Raw genomic sequence first — 24,453 nt, 5'->3', positions numbered from 1 at the left:
GTGGCATAATGTGCCATAGGTTAGATAGCATGTGATAGAACAGAAATATCACAGTGCCTTGGTGGTAAAAAGGATCAGTATTGTGTTGTACGCTTTTTGTTTCCATTAATTATGTTATATACAAGTTGATGTATAAACTGTGTATAAATTATAGAAATTTATTATATGTAAATTATATAATTACATAATACCATATGACTATATTTTATGTATAAATATGTTTATCATATTTTATGTTCACTTGTATATAATTAGAGTAGAATCAACTACAACAGAAGTATATAGTACAAGGTACTTGAGCTTTGGGTAATAGAGCAAATCATAGGATAAAAACTTATAGTTGTGAGCAACTGTGTTTTATATATATATATAATATATATTTTATGTTAAATATATTATACAGTTATACATTACATATTATAATAAACAATTACATCTATACTATATGTATATAATATGTAATAGCATGCTATTATTTTTGATATACCATATAAACTTTTATTTATGATATGTATTATAAAGTGTGAACATTTATGTAGTATCAACACTTATTTGGTTAATAATAGCAGCTAAATCTTATATAGTACTTGTAAGTCTCCTGTATAGCCTATAAATTGAGGCAACAGTAGAATCTTGGTCCCCAGGCCCTTGTGAAGCTCGAGTGTGCTAATGAATGTAACATAATGCCTTGCACACAGTAAGCTATCAGAAATGGTAGTTTCATTATCATTACTGCAAGGTTTCATAGCCAGTAAGTGGTGATTCTCCCCATCCAAACTAAATCAATCTGATGCCAATATCTATACTGTTTTCACAGCATGAATGAGCTAATTGCCAGATGAATATATCTAGTTCCCTTTGATATGCTGGTACCAAATTTTAAGCTAACTGATAAAACATCAACTGTAGCAAGTGGAACTTGTTCACTCCTCTCTAGAGAGAGAATATTCCATTCCTGGGGCCAAACCTGTATCGCCATTCATGAACTATAGCAAAGAAAAATTTATTTGAAGAAAATTATAGTATTTCTGACAAAGACTTCCACATAAGTGTTCAAATGGCTTGTAATGAAATCAATCTCAGCTAAGAAATTAAAAATAATCTAGGTTGAAACAAAGGCTTTAATAATGGGTAGGTATTTTAGCACTTTCAATCCGTATAAACTGGAATTACATTGCATTAACGTGTCCATTTCTTATGATCTTTCTTCTCTCCATTTCTCCCTCCTTCCTTCTTATTTTTCTTGTATTTTCTCTTTCAGGGACTTCCTTCCAAAGACCCATTACAGATGAACACCTATGTTGCCTTGTACAAATTTGTACCACAGGAGAATGAAGATTTGGAAATGAGGTAAAAACATTTTTCAAAGAAAAGAATGAATGAATGAAAGCAAAATTTTATGTCACATTTCTCTACGCAAAAGAAACAATTCAATATGTGCTACTTTATGATACTCTTACTGAGCCCTGTTCCTGGAGTTTCTGATTCAGCAGATCTGGGGTGGGCTTGAGAATCTGCACTTCTAGTTGTCCTGCAGGTGGTTCTGAGGCTGCTGACCCAGGGACCACACTTCAGAAGTCCCTATGTTAGTACATGGTTAACAGAACAACTAATAGAAATTTCCATGAAGATTGAACATCAAATGCACTTGGCATGCTGTGGGATCTAATAAGGAATCAAAAATGTTTAATGCCCAAATTAACATTGATTGATGAATCAAAGGAAGACTATTTGTCCTGTGGGAGGTGGTCAACTTCCCTGTGTTTCAGGAGCCACTGCACTTCACAGTCACTGAGACCTGGGAAGGGGAGGTAAGTGACAGGACCTTCGTGAGATCTGAACCTTCGCCTTGACCAGTTTAGGTTCCTGGGGTGGCAGGGGCAGTTAGGGTAGAGTTAGTCCTGTGTCCACATCATGCTTACTGTGTGACCTTAGCAATCATAGACTCGTCATCACTCTGATTTCCTTATTTATAGAAGAGCAATCATTCCATGGAGGCATGGGGTGGGGACAAAGCATTCACAGGGCAGGGGGCATGGGCCTGGCCATGCAGTGCTGAGCAGCTCGTTTCCTGTGCTCACTGGCCAGTCTCAATGAGGAGGCTGAATCCTTCCCCCACTCGTAATCTGGGGAGGAGGCTCTGCTGTTTTCCAGTCCTGATGCAGCATGAAAATGGCTGCTTTTCCAGCCCCGTGGGCTTTCCTTGCACCAAGAGAGGGAGAGATAAATAAGCATGAAAGCTGCTGAACCCTGGGAGCCATAGGGAAACAGCCTCCATGTGGGGGTGGGCTCCACTCGTCTGAGGGCCAGGCACCGGGTTACCAGTCTCCAGCCAGACCCTTCAGATGGCTTTGTGGAGGCCTCGTCTCTCCCCCTAGAGCTGTGTGGGTCTCCACATCCCCAGCTTATGCCTTTCCCAGGCATGGTCCCTTTCCCACTTCCCTAGTACAGTGACCAAACTCAGGTAAACCTGCCTCTCCTCTTCCACTTTCCCCAAAGCCTCTTAAAAGGAGAAGCTGCCCAAAAGGCTCCAATCAGACTGTTCCCAGAGTTCCATATGCCCCCAGGGCAACCTCAGCAGCTCAGCTGCCCCTCAGGGTGCAACAGCCAGGGGGCTTCCACAGCCGGTGCACATTTCCCACCAGTCGGTGGCTCCGCGGCTCACACCCAAGGTTGACCTCGTTCGGAATTGTGCTTCCAAGTGATTCGTGGGCCTTTCCAGAGCAGAGTTCCGGGCCTGGATTCTGGCTCTTTAGATGTGTTCACACACCTAGGCTCTCGTACAACCGAGTTTTCTCCATCACTGAATAAAAATTGCCACAATGAGCCCACCAGCTAGAGTTGTAAGCGCTACCTGCAGTTTGGCCTCAGTGCAGGAGGAGGAGAGGGCCTTTGTTGAGGAAGCCCTATTCCGTCAGAGTCACAACAAGCCCTGAAGGTTGGAGCCTGCTAGATTCATGGCTGGCTTTGGCTGATGGTCCAGAATTAACCATCTGCTGCTGAAGATGAGGATGATGTTATATTTACTTTCAGTAAGTACAGTATATTGGGTCTTTCTTGAGATCGTCATTTGGGTATCTAGAATTTAAATTCCAACAGCTTCCTATTGTGTGGGTCCCACTGTTTTGTATTAGAAGATCATTCTGAAGTCATCAGAAATAAAAACAATTCCAGAGAGATATAGATTGTCATTGGGGTACTGAGGGGTGCCATCCAGCTGCCTGGTGGTGGTTGTAAATTTTTGTGCTTATTTTAGTCAGTTGCAGGCCATTGAAAGTCAAGTTGTCTGGTCACGAATCCAATATTTACAGTCTGCTTCGAGGCAAATGGGACTATTCATTCCCAGAAGTGAAATGTCTGCATTATATCGACTGCCATATTGGAGTAATAAATCAAACTTTTTCCTGGTGTGTTTTTTGCCGAAAGATTGTAAGTTCCCATTTTAAAAGCCAGGCGCTTGATTTAGATTATATAAGGCAGTGCTTTGGGGATTTGGTGTAATTCCTTGAATGAACTAGAGCTTTGTGAATCATCTTTTTCTCCTTAAACCATCAGGTAGAAAAAGACTCCTTGTAACCAAATGCCATTCTTACCCCCCTGTGCTCTGACCCGGGGAGCACGCTGGGTGCTGCCCTCAGGATGGAGCTCAGAGGAGGTGAGAGGACAGGCAGTGCCGGGAGTTGAGCTTGAGGGCAAGAAGGCCCAGCTGACAAGGCCAAGAGCCATGATCAGAGCAGCTGAGTCGCTGCTTCAGCCTGCTCAGTGCTAAGGACAGAGCTGACGGTCCAGCTCCACACCTCCAGGAGTGGCTGGCACGCCGCTGCTCCGCCCTCCCTCCCACACACCGCCGTAGCATGAAGTTGTCACCATCTGCCCAGGTTTCAGGCCTGCCATCAGAGGCTTCCCTTTACCTTGTGCCCAAATGTATTTAATGTTCAAGCCCAACTGGTTCTCTTTGCCTAAAATCTACTATCAGCCGGGCCTTCACCTCTCCCCTGGACTGGTGTCACCTGCTCTGCCTGGCCTCTGTGCTTCTGGTCTTGTCCCCAGCATCTCCCTCCAGTCCGTTTGGGTGGTGAGAACTCTAAGGTGACAGTACAGTTGCTGGAGGTCTTCTAGACTTTGGCACGTGGGATGGCTGCACCTCCCAGCTCCTCTGCTTCCTAGCAATTGAGCCGATTACCTAACTTTCTGAACCTCCATGTGCTCATTTTGAAAATGGACATAAGAAGGCCTTATCCCTGGGGGGATGGCTGTGCTTAAATAATGTAATAATATCTGGTACATAGTCGGAGCTTAATAGTGTCATTTCGAATCAGTTCTATTGAGACTTCAGAAGAAAATGCTTCCTTTTTAGACAAGAAAGGAAAAAGAGAGAGATGAACGTATCAACATGGATTCCTTGAATGTCTAAGAATAAAAGTGCAGGCATCATTTGACATGGGCTTAAGTCCCAGCCAAGCCACTCACTAGCTGTGTGACCCCCTGAAGCCTGGAAAAACTACACAAGCCATCCGAGCCTTTACTTCTGCACTTGTAAAAGGAGTTCATCGTTATGCCTGCCCTAGTTCTGCTCATGACACACATCTTTGCTTAAAACTCTCCCATGTCCTCCATTTCCCTTGGATAAAGACCAGAGCACTTGTGGAGACACCCCCGGGACCCTCACAGTCTCATCCCTGGTAACCCCTGCTGTCTGACACCACTGCTCCCCTCACCTCTCTGCTTCATCCCACTGACTTTGTTTACTTCGCCACAAGGACCACACAACCACCTGCCAGGAGATTTCTCTTCCTGCAGTCTACTCCCTGGCCCATCCTCCTACCCACCCACCACCACCATCACACACACACACACACACACACACACACACACACACACACACAGGCCCTGCCAGCTGCCTATCCTGCACCCACTGAATCTCAGCTCAGATTTCACTTCCTTGATGCAGCCATTCCTGATATCCCCAATCTGGGTGAGATTCCTTTGTTAAACACTTTCACGACACCATATTTATTTCCTTTAAAACACTTGCCTCAACTTGTATTTATGTATTTCTGGAATTACTTGGTTAACCTCTATGTCCCTTGTAAATTCCATGAGAACAAACCTGTGAGTTCTAACCTTTATACCCGTGTAAGCACAGTACAGTTCTTGGAACATAGTAGATGCTCAATAAATATTTGATGACTGAATGATATTAGGAGATTACATGAACCAATGCTGCGCCTGGATGTACAATTACTGGGGACTTCACCTCTGTGATAATATAATAGAAACTATAAAAGAGGAAGTGAACGGAGCACAGAGGGGCAGCCAGGACCTTGAGTCCATGATGAATATTACTTGTCAAGAAGAAGTTGTAGGAACGGAGAAAGGAGACCAAAAGTAGTCCAGGGTGGTGTCCACAAAGAACAAAGGGCCTGTGGCGACTTGGAAGAAACCCTGGTAGGCCTTTATTGGACAATCACACTTAAGGGATGGAGGAGCGGCCCCAGAGAGGAGAGGCTGGGTGCCCCCCGCTATTCCAAGGGTGGTGCATACTCCTCTTACAAATGCTGCAGCCCCATCACCATGTCCGAATGCTGCCTACAGGCAGAGGCTTCCCACAGTCTGCCTTGCTGCACTTTCAGTGCAAAATCAACTTCTTCATAAATGCATCTGCCATGACCTACCCGAATCTCTGGAGCTCCCCTCCCATGATAATGCTCTGTCTCTCCACCAGCCTGGGCAGAGAGTAGGAGAGAAGCAGGTGGCAGGACAGAAAGAGCAATATCCGGGGCCCAGGAGACCTGGGTCTGCCTTCCAGCTTTGATCCTTCTCCACTGCATCAACTTGAGCGAATAGTCTATTCACTTAGAGCTTCAGTTTTCTCCTTCCTGGGGAGACTGAGTATTTCAGGAGCTCATATGAATAAAAGGTGGGACTTCATACCCAGCACAAAGCAAGGCGCACTGTATATTTTAGATACCTCGTCTTCATATTTGCATCTTTTCACAATGTTCCCTTGCCCAGTCTTCTGAACAGCCTCAGTAACACTAATCTAAGGATGTGCAGTAGAGAAATTGACTGCTAAAAATGAAAATTCTAGCTACAGGCTCTCTCTGGTCTTTAGCCCTTCCAGTGGGGCTTTATCTAATCAGGGCCTCCTGATAAGATATCTAATCAGGGCCTCCTGATAAGGAGGCTGTGGCACCCTCTCCCTTGCCTTCCAAGGCAGATCTGCGGTGTGGGCCTGACACCTCTTGGCGTGGAATCTCACCACTGACCTGAAAGGTGTGATGCCACCACACCTGGAGCCTCTAGCCCGTAGCTGATGACTTGAAAATCTGATAACACTAAAAAGCCACCCAGGTTCCTCTCTCTGAGTGTAATGAGCTTGTACAGTAGATCATCACCTTCTGTACTTCAAAGTCTTAGACAATTTCCACAATAACCCTAATAAGCAAGTTTTTTGAAGACTGCCAAAAATTACACTTTATGGATAGGCCAGCTTGTTTCATAAGCAAAGCCCTTGAAAATGCTACTTGAAACACAAACTGGAGAACACTTTCTACAGTCAGCACTGGCATCATACACTGCCGCATGAATTCACATTGGTGTGCGTGAAGCCGTCCTCTTGGCCAAGTGGGTGAGTATATGTGTGTGATACACTGACATCTGCACACACACTCCCACACAGTCACGTTCAGATACATACACACTCGCATACACACATACACACGTGCCACCTCAAATACATTCAGTCACACACAGTGCTCAGACACACACACACATCATTACCAAGAGCCTGACAGGACACGCTTAGCTTTCTGATGAACACAAGCCCCACCCTCTGCATTTACAATGTGACAGTGCCATTGTCCTCACTGCTGCTGGGTTCAGAAGTCTGCAGTGCAGTCTTGCAGCCATTACTTATTATTCACACCAACGCACCATTTTACGGAGTTGACATATCATGTAAGTAAGCAACAGGTGTAAATAATCCCAAGTAAACACAAACCCCTAAATCATCTTAGGGACTTTGAGATAAAAGATAGAAAGTAAATAAAAGACTTAAGGGTTCAATTGAATATTTTAGTAACCACATAAAGCCTATTCAAAAGAAACCATTTCAACCTCCCACATCTAAGTCATTTTCATTTTTAGTAGCTCTCCCCAAACAGATTTATGTGATAATGGCCATGTTTCATAAGAGGAAAAAAAGAGAGAGGTAAGGGGGAAACTTAAAACACAAGAGAGGGAGAGAGGGAATTGCTTTTTCAATATTCGTAAATTTGAAGAAAGATACAAATTAATTGTCACCAAAGTGTGCATCAGAATACATGAATTTGGGGGGCTCTGAGAAAAACATAATCTTCTTTTGTAACCCAAATAATTTAGATTCTTAAATCATGAGACTCTTTCTGGGAAGCAGTGAATCTTGAGTTTTCCTACAGGTGAGTCTGAATGAAACCAGGCAACCATTTGTCTAATTAGCTAATATTCACAAGAATAGCATATTAATTAAGTCCATGTTGGCCATTCACATCACTCCTTCCAAGTCTATCAGGATTGTCAAGTCTTGTTCTTAAGACCAGAGAGCTTGTGTTCTATAGAACGTGTCCGTGAAAAGTCACTCCTGGTGGCTGATAATTTTTTTAAAATCAAGATAAAATTGTGACTCTATACAAATATAAGATGAACACATGTCAGAATTTTTATTTAATTCATGAATGAGTGAGAGAACCAGCAACATGTCACATCTATTTTCAAAGAAGAATTCAAGCATGACATATATGCAGGCAGTCAGGGGGCTGGAGTGGATGTACAAATGCACCCAAAACTGGTACTATTCATAGAGTAATAATTGATTACATTCCACCAGACACAACTCACTTGCATTTCTATGGACAAGAGTCATTTGCCTTGTGATCCATATTCTACAACCTGCAGAAAGTAACTCCGAGACATTGAAAGCAGGAGATGGCCCAGAGGATGGGCCAGACAAATCAGTAGTATTTTTTGTCTGTTTCAAAGTCCGTCACAACTTCCCCTGATGTCCCCTGAAGTTCTTGTAGCCAATCTGTGAGGTCACACAAGCAGATAGTATTTTACAGTCATGATGAGGATGGTTAAACCACTTGCTCCAGGCCACGAGACTCTCCAGGAGACTATTATTAAGATAGAGATTGCTGGGCCCCACCCAGGCCTAGAGAGTCTAATTCCACCTGGAAATCTAAATTCTGATTATTTGCCAGACATGAGAACTGTGACATATCCAGAGATACACAGGGGCCAGTAGCAGACCCAAAACTGAAGCTCACTTTCCTGATTCTCAACTGATGCTCAATACACTGGTCTACATTGGACTCTTGGCCTGTAAATGTGTGGTGATGTCTTTCACTCTGCAAGGTTTTATAAACCCTCCATAAAATAAGAAAAGGAGAGCCCATGAGAGGGAGTAAGACAGAATAAGACTCCCTTGGTGTCTCGTTTCCATTCTCAAAGTACATTACTGCTTGGCAAATGCATCAACTTAATTAAAACTAAATGTAATTCTAATGCACCAATTTGATTTAAAAATCATCTTCACAGTCACCAGGACATCAAAATGCAATTAAGGCTATTTGAGGAAAGTCTCTGATGCATATTATGTTCTGATGCCATACTGTGTCCAGAAATACAGCTCTTCCTGAATGTCACTAATGTGCTTAGCAGCCTCCCTCTCACTCAGATGCCTCTTTCAATTAGGGCTGGACAGCATGAGCCATGACAGGTGGGGAACATTTACCAAATCCCACCCGAACAGCCCCTTAGCTGCATGCTGTTTCTCTAAGCTGGTCTCTGGACTTGGGAAAGTTCAGGCAGTCTTGCAGAAGCCAGGCTTCAGACAGAATCACACTGCCAAGTTCAGGAGTTGTGTGTTACCTACCCGTGGGCTCAGGCTGTAAAAGGCTCTGGACCAGGGTCATGGAAACTTGAGAACTGGGTCTGTCAGGAAATTAAGCAGCAAACCTAAAATCAATGGAGCAGTTTGGCCGACTCCTTTTCTGTTCCTCTGAGTTTGGTTTTCCAGGACATCTGCTTTGACTGAATGAATACGGTGGCTGTAAGCTTAATTGGCAGCTTTTTTTGCCTAACGAATGAGAAAGGGTAAGATATATCAAAATACTGGAAGTGAAATGGGCAACTCAGATGAGTCTTCACATGGCTCAAGTGTTACAAGGGGCAGCTTGATCTAGAGGCATTCGTCGTGGATCGAAACACTGCCCATAAGTGGTAAAGTCTCTGTGAACCTCCTCACTTGTGTGAAAGTGGAACTGGTCTTGCCCGCTTGATTCAAGGGACGCTGCTGTCCCTCTAGGCTATTTCTTCGTCCTCCTCAACCCTTCCAGCATCTCTACTGCCATCAGCCCCTGGGAGGAGAAACACTAGTCCCGGCCCCTGCACCCTGCCACACCTTTATGGTCGCTCCCTGGAGTGGAGGGTCAAGAGGGATGGGGATGTAAAGAGAGGGAGAAGCTTTTCCAAAGCTCTGAATCATATCAGAGGTCAAACACTATATCATTAAACAACTATCCCTGCTAAAAACCTGTGGGGACATTCAACTTGAAAGGTAGTAATCACTAGATCTTCTAATTTCCAATTGAATAATTACATTTTGAGGAAGCAATCAGAATTTTTAAGCCCTTATTATGTAGCAGTCACAGTGCTGGAAACTTCCATGCATGCATTCTCATTTGCTCCAGCAATTTGGCAAAGAAAATACAGGTCATAATGTTATGCATAGTATGCAATTATATAAAAATAATTAAGGTGGGTGAGGTGTCTATGTTTGGGAATTCTGTTGGGGTCAGTTCCACACTTGCCTGTGCCCCCAGCATATTTCTTCTCATTTAGCAATGACATGTACTGTCAATCACCAGTTTATGTGTCTTTCCTTTTAAAATCACCAACACCTTTAGAGCAGTAATTATGTCTTCACTACAGTAACAGCCACCATTGACTGTGGGCTTATCTAAATGTGTTTTACAAATACTACCTCACTTAGTCCTCAGAACTATTGATGAAGTAGGTACTGTCATCATCCTCACTTTATAGATAAGAAAACTGTTGCTTAGAAAAATCTCTCATCTTTGTATACCTGGTGACACCCAAAACCTAACATGTCACAGGCAATCAAAACATACTTGAAGATCATGTAATTTCCAATAGGCAGAGATGGAGGATAAAGTCAAATGTTCTTTGCATTTCAAATTAGTCAGTCTAACATTATGAAAGTGAAGAACACTCGCCCATTGCTTCCCAAAGAAGGGCCCATCTGAGATCTGGGGTGGTCTTAGATGGTGGGGGAGAGGCCTTCATTTGGAGGGCACCCGTGTCTCCACTCCTAGGAATCCATGCTCCACGTGGGGATGGAGAGGGTCTGGGTGGGAGCTCAGCTCACACTCCAGTCCAGGAGCTCGCAGCTGTGGAAGGCCAAGCCATTTCCACAACCCTTTGCAGAAGCTCCCTGCAGCTGGCTGGGCTCAGTTCACATCATCTGTAGGCTCAGTGCACGCTGTGCCCTCCGAGCCTCTGAAATCAGTTTACCTCGTGGTGGAAGAGATGGGTCCCTGCATCCACGTGGCAAATTGAGAAATGAGGGAAGCAGAAGAAAATGAACCCACACAGCAACCATCAAGGTCCACGCATATACACATGAACATGCACACACTCACAGATAAACTATTCTCCGCACCGTTAGGCCGTGATTCTATAGTTAGCTTTTATTATTTTATTTCTACTCTTTGCTGATAGCCTGTAAGTCCCTCATCATTTCAAGACTTACAAAAATCATGATGCAACCAACCTGAAAATCTTCCTCTGGACCTAAGACAAATTTTACTAAGTAAACAAAAAGAAAAGGCTTGCTGTGGTGCTCTGATCTCTATGCACCAGACAGGAATCCGATGCTTTTATTGTTTATGAATTGCATTATCCTTTGTACATGTTACAATGGGGTTACAGAACTGTTACTTGGACTTGGGATGTTTTGATTGAATTAAGCAAAGGGAACTTTTTTTAAGTGTTTGGGGGCCTGACAAGTTCATCCCCAAGAATTCGGAAACAGATAAATTCTAAAATCTATGCATAATGGTTTAGGAGCATTAAGTCACCTGAATGAAAGAGACAAGCTGTTAGACCAGGGCAGGGCTTTCTTTCAACATGCCTGGAGTGATAAGCATAAGAAAGAATTGTTCCATGGAAGGGGTCTGGCCAGCCACAGAGATGTGAAACAGCTGGGGGCAGAATCATGTACTGGCATGTCCAACCTTGGGCCAAGCAGAGGAAGGAGAAGTTTAAGCATCTGGCCTCCATTCCTCCAGCAGCAATGGCAAGGCTCTCCTACCTAGGACAGGTGGGCAGGTCCAGATTTAGCTCTTTGATGGGAAGACACAGCATAGCAACACCACACGTGGAAGAACCAGTTGCAAACCAGCTGAGAAGCGATCTCCGAGTTGAGAGTAGAGGGCTGCTGCGTGAGTCCACGAGGGCTTGCTTCTGGAAGGCAACAAGACAGCAAGCTGGGGCTGGGGGTGCAGCTCCCGTGAGGCCAGCAGCCAGGGTTGCCTAGGTTCCCCAGGTTCTCCAGGCTTCCTGTGCATTAGCTAATTTGAAGGAGGCCACAGGTTCCAGCACATCCAGGCTGTCCCTAGTTACCTGGTACCCAGCCCCAGGGTTGTCAGGGCTCGGCCTGCTGCATAGTGACCTAGCGTTTGAGGGCCCAAAGGGAAGTGGCTGGGTGTTGACATCATCATCTGCAGTGGGGAATTGATCAGGCTCTAATCACTGTTTCAAAACCGAGTCAAGACCCATTTTAAAGAATAAACAAAAACATTACATTACATGCCTCCTCAGATCCCTGCCTGGAGCCCAGTGTTGAAAAGGATTCTAAGTCTGCCTGCAGGCTCAGTTGGGAAGAGCGGGTAATGCCACACAGGGGCTTCACAGCATAAATCCCACAAGCCACAGCTTTGCTGGCCCAGATTTAGAGTTGCTCTAGTCTTGGACCCAAGTGCTGCCCTAGAGTGAGATCCTCCCTACAGCAACAGGAGGCATTAGCCGTGTCCCCAGTTGATCGGAGTATTTGACTAGGAGGAGGAATGGCCCCTTATTCTTTATAACCGCCTCCTGCTCGTTTCCATCATAGCTCTTAAGACAGTTTGCAGGTACATGTTTATCAGTTAAATATTCATCGTTACTTATGTATTTATTACATGTTTTACTATATATTTGCTTATCACCTATCTTTCTTATCAGAATATTAGCTTCAGTAGGGACTTTATTCACTAAAGTATATGGCTAGCAAAATAGCTCTGTTTTTCTTGTCAAATGAGTAGGTAAACAAAAAACAAAGAATAAATGATGAAAATGTAAACCTCCTTGCTCACCAAACAATCTTCTGATCCTGGTAGAGCTCTTTTATAGAAAAAGACAGAATCCTCATTACCCTGTCAGGAGTATGTCGGTACTTCTCATAAAATTATGTGTACGTTCCAGAGAGCGCCTATTTTAATGTGCGGTTTTGGTAACACGGGTCATGCAGTCAGACTGTCGGTTATATAAAGGTTGGATTCAGCAGCATCCTTTTTTATCCTTAGTTTTGAAAAGGGGCCTCCCCCAGTCTCCAGCTTTAGTCTACTTGCCGTTTCTACAAAGCCATCAGCAGAGTCATCATCGCTGAAGCTAACACTTTTCTTAGGTTAGTAGGTTAAGTAAAATCTGCTGGAGGTAGAAACATTTTTCTACATCAACTTTCATCCTTGCTGCTTAATGAAATCCCTCACCTGGGAAAAGAGTGATTTTCAGCCGTCTCAATTTCCATGGCATCAGCATGAAACTGTGTCTGTTGAAATACCAAAATGCCAGTTGTGTTTAATGCTTCCAGCACAAGCCTGTTATATTTGGAATCCCCTACAAAGATTGATATTAACCAAGACTTGAAAATGACAGTGAGAAGATTTAATCAGAATAGTAAAATGAGCACACGAATCTTCCCCCTTTGTTCCAATCCCTTATAATATCTGAAAACATACTTTTTTAAGAATACATCCATAACAGTACTAGAAAACAAGAAATAATGCTCTCAGAGAGCTGAAAATCTGGGGAATTTCCAGGCAGACTACAAGTAGAATTGATCTGAAGACAATGAAAATGACCAGAGACCAAAGAAAGCTCAGAAAAAAATAACTTTCAACATAGGAGCCCATTCAAAGAGACATTGAACCCACAGCAAATTCACTGAAGACAGTAGGGTGTTTCCAGTGGTTTGACTGTACTACTGACCCCAATTCCTCATGGCCCTATGTCTGTGCCCTTTGCCATGAGACTTTGTAGTACCTCTCACCACAGAGGTGGAGCCTGCTACCCCAGCCCTTGAGTCAGGACTGGCCTGGTGACTTGCTTTGCCCAATGAAATGATGCAGAAGTAACAGCATATCAGTTTTGAGCCTAGGCTTGTGTGTTTCCTGTATCTCCATTTGCTTCTCTTGAAACTCTGGCACTGCCCTGAATGTCCAAACTAGCCTTCTGGGTTGTGAGAAATATGGAATAGGGCGAGCCACTCTAGTCATCCCAGCCAATAGCCGGGCATGGGAGTGAGCCATGGAGGTGTGGGGCTTTTTGTTACGTAGCATTGTCATAGTGATACATAACTGATACACAGCCCCAACTGTGCTCATAACATCACATTACTGCTTCTATGAGCAATAGGCACACTGGTGTTGACTCCAGAATTAAACCAATGCCCATACTCAAAAGAAAGGGAATTCATGCCTCAGGAGGGCTCCTATGTGGATGCAGAAGTCTGAGAAAGAGAAAAAACTGTGTTTAGATAACTCTGGACCTCCAGGCCTTCTAGAGAGCAGTGGGGAAGGAAAGGCGGCTCTCCTTAGGAGGAAAATGAACTGACCCTCTCACCAACCAAGGTTCAGAGAGCCCTCCCTCCTTGTTTTAGCCATTGGAAGTTCCAGACTGCTTGCCTACTATATTTTCAAACAACCAAAACTGAGATGCGTCCACTGGCACACAGCCTGCTGTCTTGCACAGAGCCTGAAGTTAGCCCTCACTTGTGGGATAGAGACCCTTTGCAGACACAGATGTTGGGGAAAATCTCCTGAGATGAAGAAGTAGTAAAGGACAGGTCAACTATTCCTGGGGTAAAAAAAGTATCAGTAAATGGAAGAGATATTGTTCTAGAAATACAATAGCATCCCTAGAACAATCCATTATAATAATGCATCCATAACAGAAAGTGGCAAATATGAAAAGGAAATTTCTAGAAAATACTAAAGAACCCTTGGAAATTATTTTTTTTCTTAAAAATTCTTAGCATTATAATGAATGATAGAAGCGACAAGACTACATAATGATCAGGAAAATTGTAAAAACGATTAACAGCATAGCAGGGGGAAAAAGTGATGGAAAATGTGTAAGAAAGACAAAATGTGTGGGTGGCTGATCCAGAAGGTCCAGCCTGTGTTGCCTAGAAGTTCCAGAATGAGGGAAAATGAATGAGAGAAAAATTGAAAAAAATTAGTAGACGAAATTTTTTCAAGTTGAAAAATAATGTGTCTTCAGGTTGTAAAAGCTCCAGAAGTGCTGAGTAGAAGGAGTTAAAGCTCACATCCACACACTCACCCACACATGTAGACATGAAAATCAAACAAGAAGTGACCAAAAACTACCACATCAACAATACCAACAACAAAAACAGCTAAACCTAATAGTTCCTGGTGAATGACATACACACACACACACACACACACACACACACGCACACACACACACAAGTCTAGAACTAAAGTCCAAATTCCAACATAAAGGTGGCAGGCAGGGAAAATAGAGCTAAGCAAAAATGTACTAGGTCAAGCAGGTACCGAGATTTCAATAATGATAAAGATAATGACTAATTCTGGTTGTCAGTAGTAAACAAAAGAAAAATCAAAATACATAATTATATCTACATGTACATGTCAGTGCACGGGAGAGGGCCTAGAAGGAGACGCAGGGAACCTTTAACAGCAGTCACCTCTGGGCACTGGGAGGAAGATCACAAGATGGAAGACAAAGGGGAGCTTGCACCTTGATCTTATCAACTTCCGAATTTTGGGGTTTTTTTTTACAATGCAAATATGATCATCTATATGTGAAAATAAAGCTAAATAGATCTTTAAAAATACAGCACAGAAATCACACTTGCTTTGAATATAGCAAAGCAATTTTCATGAATAGGAAGAACTGCTATAAGTCTTGTTTATTTTACTCCTATGCATTTTAGGATTATTTGTATAAATTAAAAACTTAACTTCTGACTCTAAAGTGCCATCTCTTTCTTTTGCCCATCTGCTTCTCCACCCAACTCACTGACCCTTCATTTCAGGCCAGGGGACATTATTACTCTTCTGGAGGACACCAATGAAGACTGGTGGAAAGTAAGTATTTCTCTTTCTTTTTTAAAAAAAAAATCATTTGGTAACTAATTACAATGGATGCTACAACTGTGGATGCATACTCCTTTTCCTTTCAGGGGAAAATTCAAGACAGAATTGGCTTCTTTCCAGCCAACTTTGTTCAGAGAGTACAACAAAATGAGAAGATTTTTAGATGTGTTAGAACCTTCATTGGGAGTAAGGAACAGGGGCAGATAACACTGAAGGAGAACCAGGTGAGTAAAGCACACACACACCAAATTCATGACCAAGACAGAATAAGTCATTTTAACTGAGCAGTACATATAAAGCTGAATGAGTGGGGTCCTGTTCAAAGTATTCACTTGGAGAAAAGATATTCTTACTCTACTGGTGTGACACAATGTGGTAGTATCTGAACAGGTGAAACCTAAATGTCAGGAAGCTCACAGGGTGGTATCTGTTCACAAGAGGGCATGTATGTAACATATGGCGGCAGGGAGAGGACGTCTGGTCCCAGGATTTCTCGCTGAGGGCCGCTGGTGTGTGATGTGGGCAGCTGTCCAGTTTGGGCTCTGGCAAATGGCCAGGCTGGAACTTAAACATAGGTCTACAAGCTCCAAGTCCATGCCTTCCACTGAGCCATGTGCCCTGGAGAATGTGGAACAGACTTTAAACAATAAAGCACCGTTTATACAGTTTGACTCCCAAGGAAGCAAGTGTCCTAGGACCAGAGGGTCCCTTGAAAACAGATTCTTGCTCATGTGGGCACCCTACTGAGTCACTATTGATTCCCAGCAGTGGAATCCTTCTCATCAGACTGAGATCTCATCTCTAATGCCACACACACCCCACAAAGCAAATGGGCACTTTGCCAGCTTGGTTCCTTGCCAGTGCTTCCAACATCTCCAAGTTTACCCAACTATATCCTTCCTGTTCCAAAAACTTTGAAGAGTCTTTTGAATGAAATAAATTCAGAAAAGGTCTTCATCTTTATTGGTCATGTTATTAAATGATTTTGCTGGCATGTTTGATTTCTTTTTCTAAGAATAATCTTGGACTTCCCGATTTGAAATTAAACACGGCTTTTATGTTATTAAAATACAAATCAGTGAAATCAGAAGGCAAATTAAAATTTGATCAAGCTGATCAATTTCCAGGAGCAGAACATCTGCTCAATAACTCCTACCAATTCTTTGGCCATAGTACCCCAAAAAAAAACATTTTCTGGGAGTGAGCTTGCACCTACTTTCTCCATCCTCATGGTCCAACTTGTGTGCTAGCTGGGAACAAGGATGAGGAAAACCACCCAGCATCTTCAATTAGACGTATTCAAAACACAGCAGAGCATCTCAGCCTGAACCATCCATTCAGAGCCAAATGGATCTGCCCATAATATTCTACGAAAGTTCCATAACCCCCGAGCTTTGTCCAGCCTGGTGTGTCTTCGGATGTGGTCTTTGGACCATGTGAGTCAGAGTCATCTGGGAACTTGTTGAAAAATCCAGGTCCCTGGACTCCATCCTGGACCCACTGGTGCAGAATTCCCAGGGCAAAGGCAGACATCAGTCTCTTTTACAAACTGCCCAGGGGTTCTGACCAAAGCTAGGGCTTGAGAATGACCTTCCTTTCCATTATCTCACTTTGAAGTCCCACAGTAGTGCTGTGACAACTGGAGATATTGTTTATTCCCAGTTACACATAGATCAGCAGAAGGCACTGAAGTCACTTTACCCCGACATAAATGCTCTATTTTCAACCTGTATGATCAATGAGGCAACCAATTTTTGGAAAATGTCAGCCATGTGAAAGAAAACTAGCATTTTAAAAGTCTCTATAGAAAAAAATGTTTAATTTGTCTCTGCTTTAGTGTCCTAAATTATTTTAGGTGTAGGACTTCAAAACATGCTTGTTAATTGGGGAGAGTATAATGTCGCGGCAAGAATGCAGATTCTGGGGTCACACGGAGATGGACCCACATCCGGTGTGATTTTGGCAACATCACCTTTGAATGTCACCTCTGCTCTTATCTGTTAAATCGGCATAGGCGCAGAGGTGAGGGTCACATGATCGCCCTTGTAGCGTGCCAACACAGGGTCCAACCTCCAAGTGCTTGGCAAGGTCCCTTCCCTTGTCCCCATCATCACTCAGAGTAAAGCCTCAATGGGGAATTCATGTGCAGCAGCCAGTGCCACCCAAAATTACCTGATAAGCATCAGGAAATAGCCAGTGTGATATTTGTAAGTCTAAAGATATCAAGAGACCAATGGGCATTAGCAGGGAAATAGAAGAAACATGGTTCTGAAAAGAAATGCAGTGCTTCTCTTTGATTCAATCGCATTTCTGCCTGTGGGGTTGATTTATCTCACCATTATTGTATTACTTTTTTTCACAGAGCTCTTATTTCTGATAGAATGAAGTTATCCTTTGGTTGTGAACACAACTAGAGTTTGCATTGACAGAGTATGTTTTCTTCATTTTGAAATTCATAAAATATTCCTATTAAATCAGCCTTAAATACCCTTAGAGTGTTTCTTTAAATTTGTCCATAGCTCTGTCATCCCTATAGAACTATTTTCACTGTGTAGTATCAGAGCTGTCAAGAAAAGTAGATAAACTTTTTCCAGATTACAAAACTAAAATGCACCAGTTGTGGAGAAAATTTGGAAAATGGCAAAAAAAAAAAGTGTAGAAAAGAAAATATAGGTCATAGGCAATTCAAAATCAAGCTTTTGTCAACACAAACTTTGGTAACATTCTACCAAACTTTTCTCCTAATTTGTATTTTGACATCGTATTCTGTTTAGTTTCCCCGCTTAGAGGATTTTAAGCAGAGGATGGCGATACCAGTCCTTTGCATGTGCAAGCCCCAAGAGTCACACGAATCAATTGCTCAAGGGTCTCCCCAAGCCCTTCTTCTGTGCAATCCTATGACAGTGGTTCTGTGGGTGCCCCACCCAAGCCCCCTCACTAGCGGGGTGCCCACATCTCCCAGCTGCTGTGGCAGCTGCTGGCAACACATAGCTGCCCATTCTCCAAGTCATTCCCCCCTCATGGAGTAAGAGCTGCCTCACCTGAAAGGTATACCTCCCAACCCCCAGGTCAACAGGGCCAGTGACTGTCATGGGTCCCAAAGGCCAGGCCCCTGGCATCACAATGAGACTAGGCCAAGGTGCACTTCGTGCCCCAGAGCTCCCCTGGGATCGGGCTGAGGCTGGGCTCCAGCTGAGACCACGCCCTTGCTCGGCTGCCCGCCACTCCATCCGGCCCCTGAGAGCACACCCCCAGGAAGTCCCCAGCACAGGGGTTCCTGTCTCAGGTGCTTCTGGGGAATCTGACCTGAGACATCACCCACCACCTACGGCAACAGGTGAAGCAGGAGAAGCTCAAACACACCATCAATTCTCTTCAAAACCTCCTCTCGTTTACGTGCAGCCCCATCCACCACTGTATGCCCTTCAGTGGCCTGGAAGTGGGAAGTGACAAGGGTACCCAGAAGGTTTTTACCACCCCCTTTTTAAGCCCAGCATACATGGTCTTACTCTGGAAAATGGGAGACATGAGCATCTCTTTGCTTTGCTTGGGGCCAGGAGTACAATCGCTTCCTTTGACATCTGATACCATGTGTATAAACGTGCAAGCAGGTGACAGAAGCCTGCTAACTGGTAGCCATTAGTTTGGATCTCAAATAATGTATTGAGGGCTCATTTTGTGCCACACGCAAGCCTCTGTGATAAGCATTATCGCCAGTCCTCATGGTGACTCCTCGGTGGGCACAGTGTTATTGATCCCATTGTATTGCTCCTCATCACAAAGCTGAATCTCAGAAAGCGTTCACTTCCTGGGCCTCGTGCAAACCCAAGGTTCTGCCTACTTTTTGTTAAACCTTTTTCTCACAGAGCCACAATTTTGTACCATGAAACTGCTCCCCCTTTGCCCGCTGGGTGCCCCTCTGACCGCAGCAGAGATGCAAGCTGCAGTTTCCCGCTCCTTTCTTGTTGACGCCTTCTGTTTTGCTTCCTTGGCATCCAGATCTGCATGACTTCTGAAGAGGAACAAGACGGCTTTATCAGAGTCCTCAGTGGAAAGAAGAGAGGCCTCGTTCCCCTGGATGTCCTAGAAAATGTCTGACTGCTGGCCCCTGTCCTCTTGCAGCACGGAAGCTCTGCTGCGAGCCTCACCCGTGGACCCGGAGATGCTGCCGCACTGACCCTGCCCCCCAGGAAACAGGGAGGCAAGACTCAGGGCCCACAGAGGGCCCGTCGCAAGCACACCCAGGCTGCCTGAGGTGGGGATGAGGCTGAGCCGTGGCAGAGCCATAACCACAGCTGTCCCCAAGACCCCAGCTCCCTCCCAGTCCATGTGGTGTAAGTGAACCCGCTGGAGTGTGTTCCAGCTTGTAGTGTGGCCCTGGGGCCAGGCTGGGATCGGTGTAGCCGACGTGACTCAGGCTCCAGATCTTTGTCCCCAGGACTGAGCAATCAGCACCATCACCTGTGAGACCCCAAGCAGGCTCCCTGCAGAAATCAGGAAACCCTGCTCCCTAGCTGGCAACGTTCCACTGCTCCCCTCGGCCCCCCCTTGGTGACTGTGCTGTCTCTTCTGTCCTCTGGGTCAGCCTGCAGTGCACACCAGATGGGAGGGCTGAGCTGGCATGGTACCACCTGCTTAGACCTGATCTGCCCAGGTGGCTGCCAGGCCCTGCCTCCTGCAGGGATGAGAACAGGATGGGAGGCTTAGATATGCAGGGCAAAGAGGGAGGAAGGTGGGGCAAACAGCCCTCACTTGTTGAAACTATGCAGCCCTTTCAGTTATGAAGTCCTTTCCTGAAGGAGGTGGAGCTGGAGAAGTAGATGGGCAAAAAGTCTCCATAATGATCTCCGTTGTCATTTCACATCCTCTGGCATGGGGACAGCCTTCTTCCCTGACACCATTCCCTAGGTCTCCCTTTGGAGGTTGAGCCCACATTGCACAGAACCAGGAACATGGAGGAGAACCAACAGCATCTTAGGAGAAAAATAGCCAAATCGGAGTCCATTCTCCTTTCGGGCAGCCTGTTCTACCCTAGCAGACATACAATGGAAACGGATCTTTCATGCTTCATCCCCTGAAAGCGGGGGACCTGGGCCTATTTAGCAACAACTAGGGGAGCCTCTCTTACTCTGTACTTGTACTAATGTTTACAAGAACACAATATACTGTGATACTTCCCTCCTCAAGCCTCCTCCTGGCCTTCCAACTTGCATCTTATTAGTCAGTCATTAAATGGTTAAACTCCATTTCACAATGACCTTGAAATCAAGGTCAGTTTGATTTATTTTGCTGCAGAGCAATAAAATCACTAGAACAGTTGGTTTTCAAAAGACTTGAGTGGACGCATCTTGTGCACCAAGGCATTATTTCCCAAACCAAAGCATCGTTATTCTCCATTTATTTCTTTTGTTGCTGCTCAGTGTGAAGTTGGGAGCCAAGATGGGACAGCCACTGGTTTCACAATAGTTTGGGTGTCTTACCCTCATTTTACAGCCAGCATCCAAAAATGCCTCCATATCTAACATGACATGCCAAACTGAGTGTCCAGTGTTCAGGTGGATTCTCTGAGAGCCAGGGGCGGACCCTGTGACTGTCATTTCTATAACATGGGAATGCCGGGGTACAAGCACTCTTTGCCTCTATTTCAGTATTCCATTGAATAAAGACAGTGCAGTGGCTGGAAGGAGCATAGAAAACATGTTTCCTGACCTCATCTTTCTGGTGGAAGAGCCATGGAAGCTTTTTGGCACAGTGGTGCCACATCCTGTGTAGATTTCATTTGCATTAAAAAATCAGTTTGTCTTTTGACGTCGAATAGAAGGAAGCTGCTATAGCCAGTCCCCACAGTGCCCCCCCCCCCAGAGATTCTTGCCTCCTGACATCCCTGCCCTTTATAGTCCAGTCCCACACTGATCAGGGATGTTCTTACGTGACCAAGAGAATTCAGCAGGCGCGATAGCTCACAACATCCGAGGCGAGGGTAAAAAGCCCTTGCAGCTCTGCCTTGATCTCTTGGTGCGCTCACCTGAGGACCTTGAGCCCTATGTAGGCTTATCAACTCTGAGGTCACCATGCAGAGGAGGTCCAAGGGGATGACCACACATTTCTGCAGCTGAGATCCCCAACATCACAGAGGTGCAGCAGTTGTCCCAGCAGAGCCCTACCCAAGTCATAGATTTAGGAGCAACGTAAACGTGCTTTGGGTTTTATTAAGTCACTAAGGTTTTGAATGATGTGTTATACAGAAATAGATCACTGGAATAGGGGGCTTCATAATTTAAGCCAATGCTAGAAAGGGAAAAAAAATACTCTTTCCACAGAAAAAGGCCCCAAACTTTTTGCAGTTATCAAGTATTGGCAGACAATTAACCTCCAAATGCAAGACATCTAGTGTTCCTTAAAGATCTGGAGCCATTCAGACATCAGAGAAAGGTAGGTGTTCCTCATAACACAGATTCCGACAGATGCTCACACACACACAGATTTTAGGAGCCATAGCATTTCTTCCCCTCCCACCTATCTGCACAAATGGTAAGAACATGGATAGAGCTATGACCGACCACAATCTTAAAGGTTCCCAAGACTCAAGAAATGGGTGGAGGAAGGGCCTCACTTTCAGAATGGGAATGAGATGAAGGCCTCAGGAAACACTCTGGGGTGGGGACAGGAACAGAGAGGAAAGTGTTAAGACGGAAAACGGGATCTTCTATCCTTTATAGTGAAGGAGACAGCCCCAAAGTCCTGAGCACTTGCCCCACCACCACCAGTGCTGCGGGATGGAGTCTGTGGTGGTGGATTTGAAGGGAAGAACTGAGTGTAACTTCCTCAGGGTCCAGAAGGTAGAGAACAGAGCTCATTTCACCCCACCACTAGCAGACAGAGAGGACCTTTAGTGTGGGCAGGGGCGCTGCAGGAGCGCATGTGCAGACGTCCAGCTGACTACCAGTATGGGCTGGCTTCATAGACTGCTTTTCCTCCCCAATTCTGCACACCAAACACATACACAAACACACTCCCATCAAGGGCAAGAGTCTAGCACCTGGGTTACATATGAAAGCAACTAGTGGGGCTGTACATGGTAGTTTTTCAGAGTCTGTCTTCTTTGCTCTTAAAGGGAGAGAAATAAAATCAGTGGGATGATCACATTACATGTAAATAGGCAGGTGCCAAGTTGTCAAAAGGCAAAAACACACCACACAAGTCCAAAACCTGGTGCAAGTCACTGGCTGCTCCAAAGAGAAGAGAGCCAGGGAGCAAACCTACACCAGTCAGCCCCAGCCCAGAGCCAGGCCCAGGCATCTATGAAAAAAGCATTGTGTGCTCAAGCAGAGGCTTAGATATAAATAAAGTAAACTAGATTTCTTTGCTTAAGACTTCCCAGAGCTTTTAATTTGCTGATTTTCATGGTGAATATATAAAAGGGCATTTAGAACTGTGCAACACCTAGTAGCATCAACTAGAACAAGGAACATCATTTGGGGAATGCTGGGGTAGGGAATTCTCATAATATTCATGCACCTAACAGCCCTGCTCTTCCCCCATCTCAGAAGATACCTATGAAATTCTGAAGACGACAGACACACAATCATAGTAAAAATCAAGGCTTAAAGACAATCTGTTCTGTAGGGAATAAGATAAAGTGGGATCTGTGTCCCTGCAGGGTGAAAAACTAAGGTAGAGAGCAGCTTTATTGTACTCTGATAGCTTTAGCACACACCAGACAGCCAGGCAGAAGCTTGTTTAAATCTGGGAATAAAAGAAAGTTTAACATTGCCCAAAATAGCATTCCCAGGAAACTGAGTGAGCAGGTGTGTTCCAAAGATTTATCAAAACACAAAAACCCTCACAAACAACTCTGACAAAAACATTAAAACTACTTTAATGACATCCTATAACAGTTTCTTAAATTCTGCTCAGTTGCCTTTCTGTTGTGTGTTTGGCACAGCACCTGGTGTTACTGACCCTTAGAACATGCTTTTTCTTAGCTTCCAATAAAGGTATTTAAATAGTCCTCAATTAGTAATAGAAACTTTTAACTGTATCCTGAAATATAAACAAGACAATGGCAATTTATCTTACAGTTCCTTTTTAAAAATAAGAAAGTGGCAGATATTTTTATCATCTCATCATCAAGTTCAAATAGCTATTGAACATCTTCCATGTCTTCATGGAAGGCAGGATGTATTGAAGTCCTGAAAGACACCCTGGGAAAGTACAATGCCTATTTCCAAGAAAAGTGGTGGAGCATCCTTAAATTTCCTCCACTCGCTTCATTTACTCAGGTTCCTAGGTTACTTGCCTGACCCCCATCTTTTTCTATGCATGACAATATTTTCCTTTGTCTAGCTTCTCCTTTTAAAACACCTTCTTGAAAATTATGTGCTTAGTTCACTTAACTCTTTATTAGGGTAAAAAAATGATTCAAGGTTATGACTTTTCCTCTGAGTTCAGCTTTGACCCTATTAAAGTGCTCCTATTTTCATTCATTTCTGAGTACTCTGTAATCACAGTTTCGATTTTTCTCTTAGATTTTTTTTTTGTGTGTGTGTGTGTGTGTGTGTGTGTGTATGATTAAACAATTGTGCATACTGGCCAGAAAATATGTTCCACATGGTTTCTGCTTTGAGGAATTAATTGGCATTTTATTTTGTGCTCTAATATATGAGTAATCTTTATAATTGTTCAATGGATGCTGGCATATATAAAGTTCAAAATGTATCTACTAAATAAACATTTAAAGTATTCAGGTCATCTGTGTTCTCATTAATTTTTTTCTAAAGCACTCTCTCAAAGACAAGAAAATCCAAAGCAAACAACAGTAGAACTAAAATGAAAGACACTCATTGTAGGCACTTCCAGTCAATGGTTTAGTGCCAGCCTGGGAAGGAGGAAATGCCAGCCAGTGCACTCCACCAGTCTGCCCGTCTACACTGAGGTAAATCAAAAAGTTCATTTCCCAAGTAAATATTTTCCTTAACTCCCTGGA

At 44.1% G+C, this 24,453-nt stretch overlaps 1 protein-coding gene across 2 annotated transcripts in view; it reads left to right on the top strand.

Moving 5' to 3' along the window:
• Window positions 1–24,209, top strand: part of STAC (SH3 and cysteine rich domain) — a 130,520-nt gene extending 106,311 nt beyond the window's left edge. For both annotated transcript variants that reach the window (XM_036921566.2, XM_036921565.2), the window contains exons 8-11: window positions 1,262–1,350; window positions 15,407–15,458; window positions 15,554–15,691; window positions 19,467–24,209. In XM_036921566.2, coding sequence (XP_036777461.2) covers window positions 1,262–1,350; window positions 15,407–15,458; window positions 15,554–15,691; window positions 19,467–19,565 — 378 coding nt within the window. In that variant the 3' untranslated portion in view covers window positions 19,566–24,209. The remainder of the gene's footprint in view (window positions 1–1,261; window positions 1,351–15,406; window positions 15,459–15,553; window positions 15,692–19,466) is intronic.
• The last annotated feature ends 244 nt before the right edge of the window (window positions 24,210–24,453 follow it).

Source organism: Manis pentadactyla, chromosome 14, assembly GCF_030020395.1.
Source record: "Manis pentadactyla isolate mManPen7 chromosome 14, mManPen7.hap1, whole genome shotgun sequence".
Classification (NCBI taxonomy): Eukaryota; Metazoa; Chordata; class Mammalia; order Pholidota; family Manidae; genus Manis; species Manis pentadactyla.
Note: the sequence above shows the minus strand (reverse complement) of the source record. Positions and strands in the feature narration are given on the sequence as shown.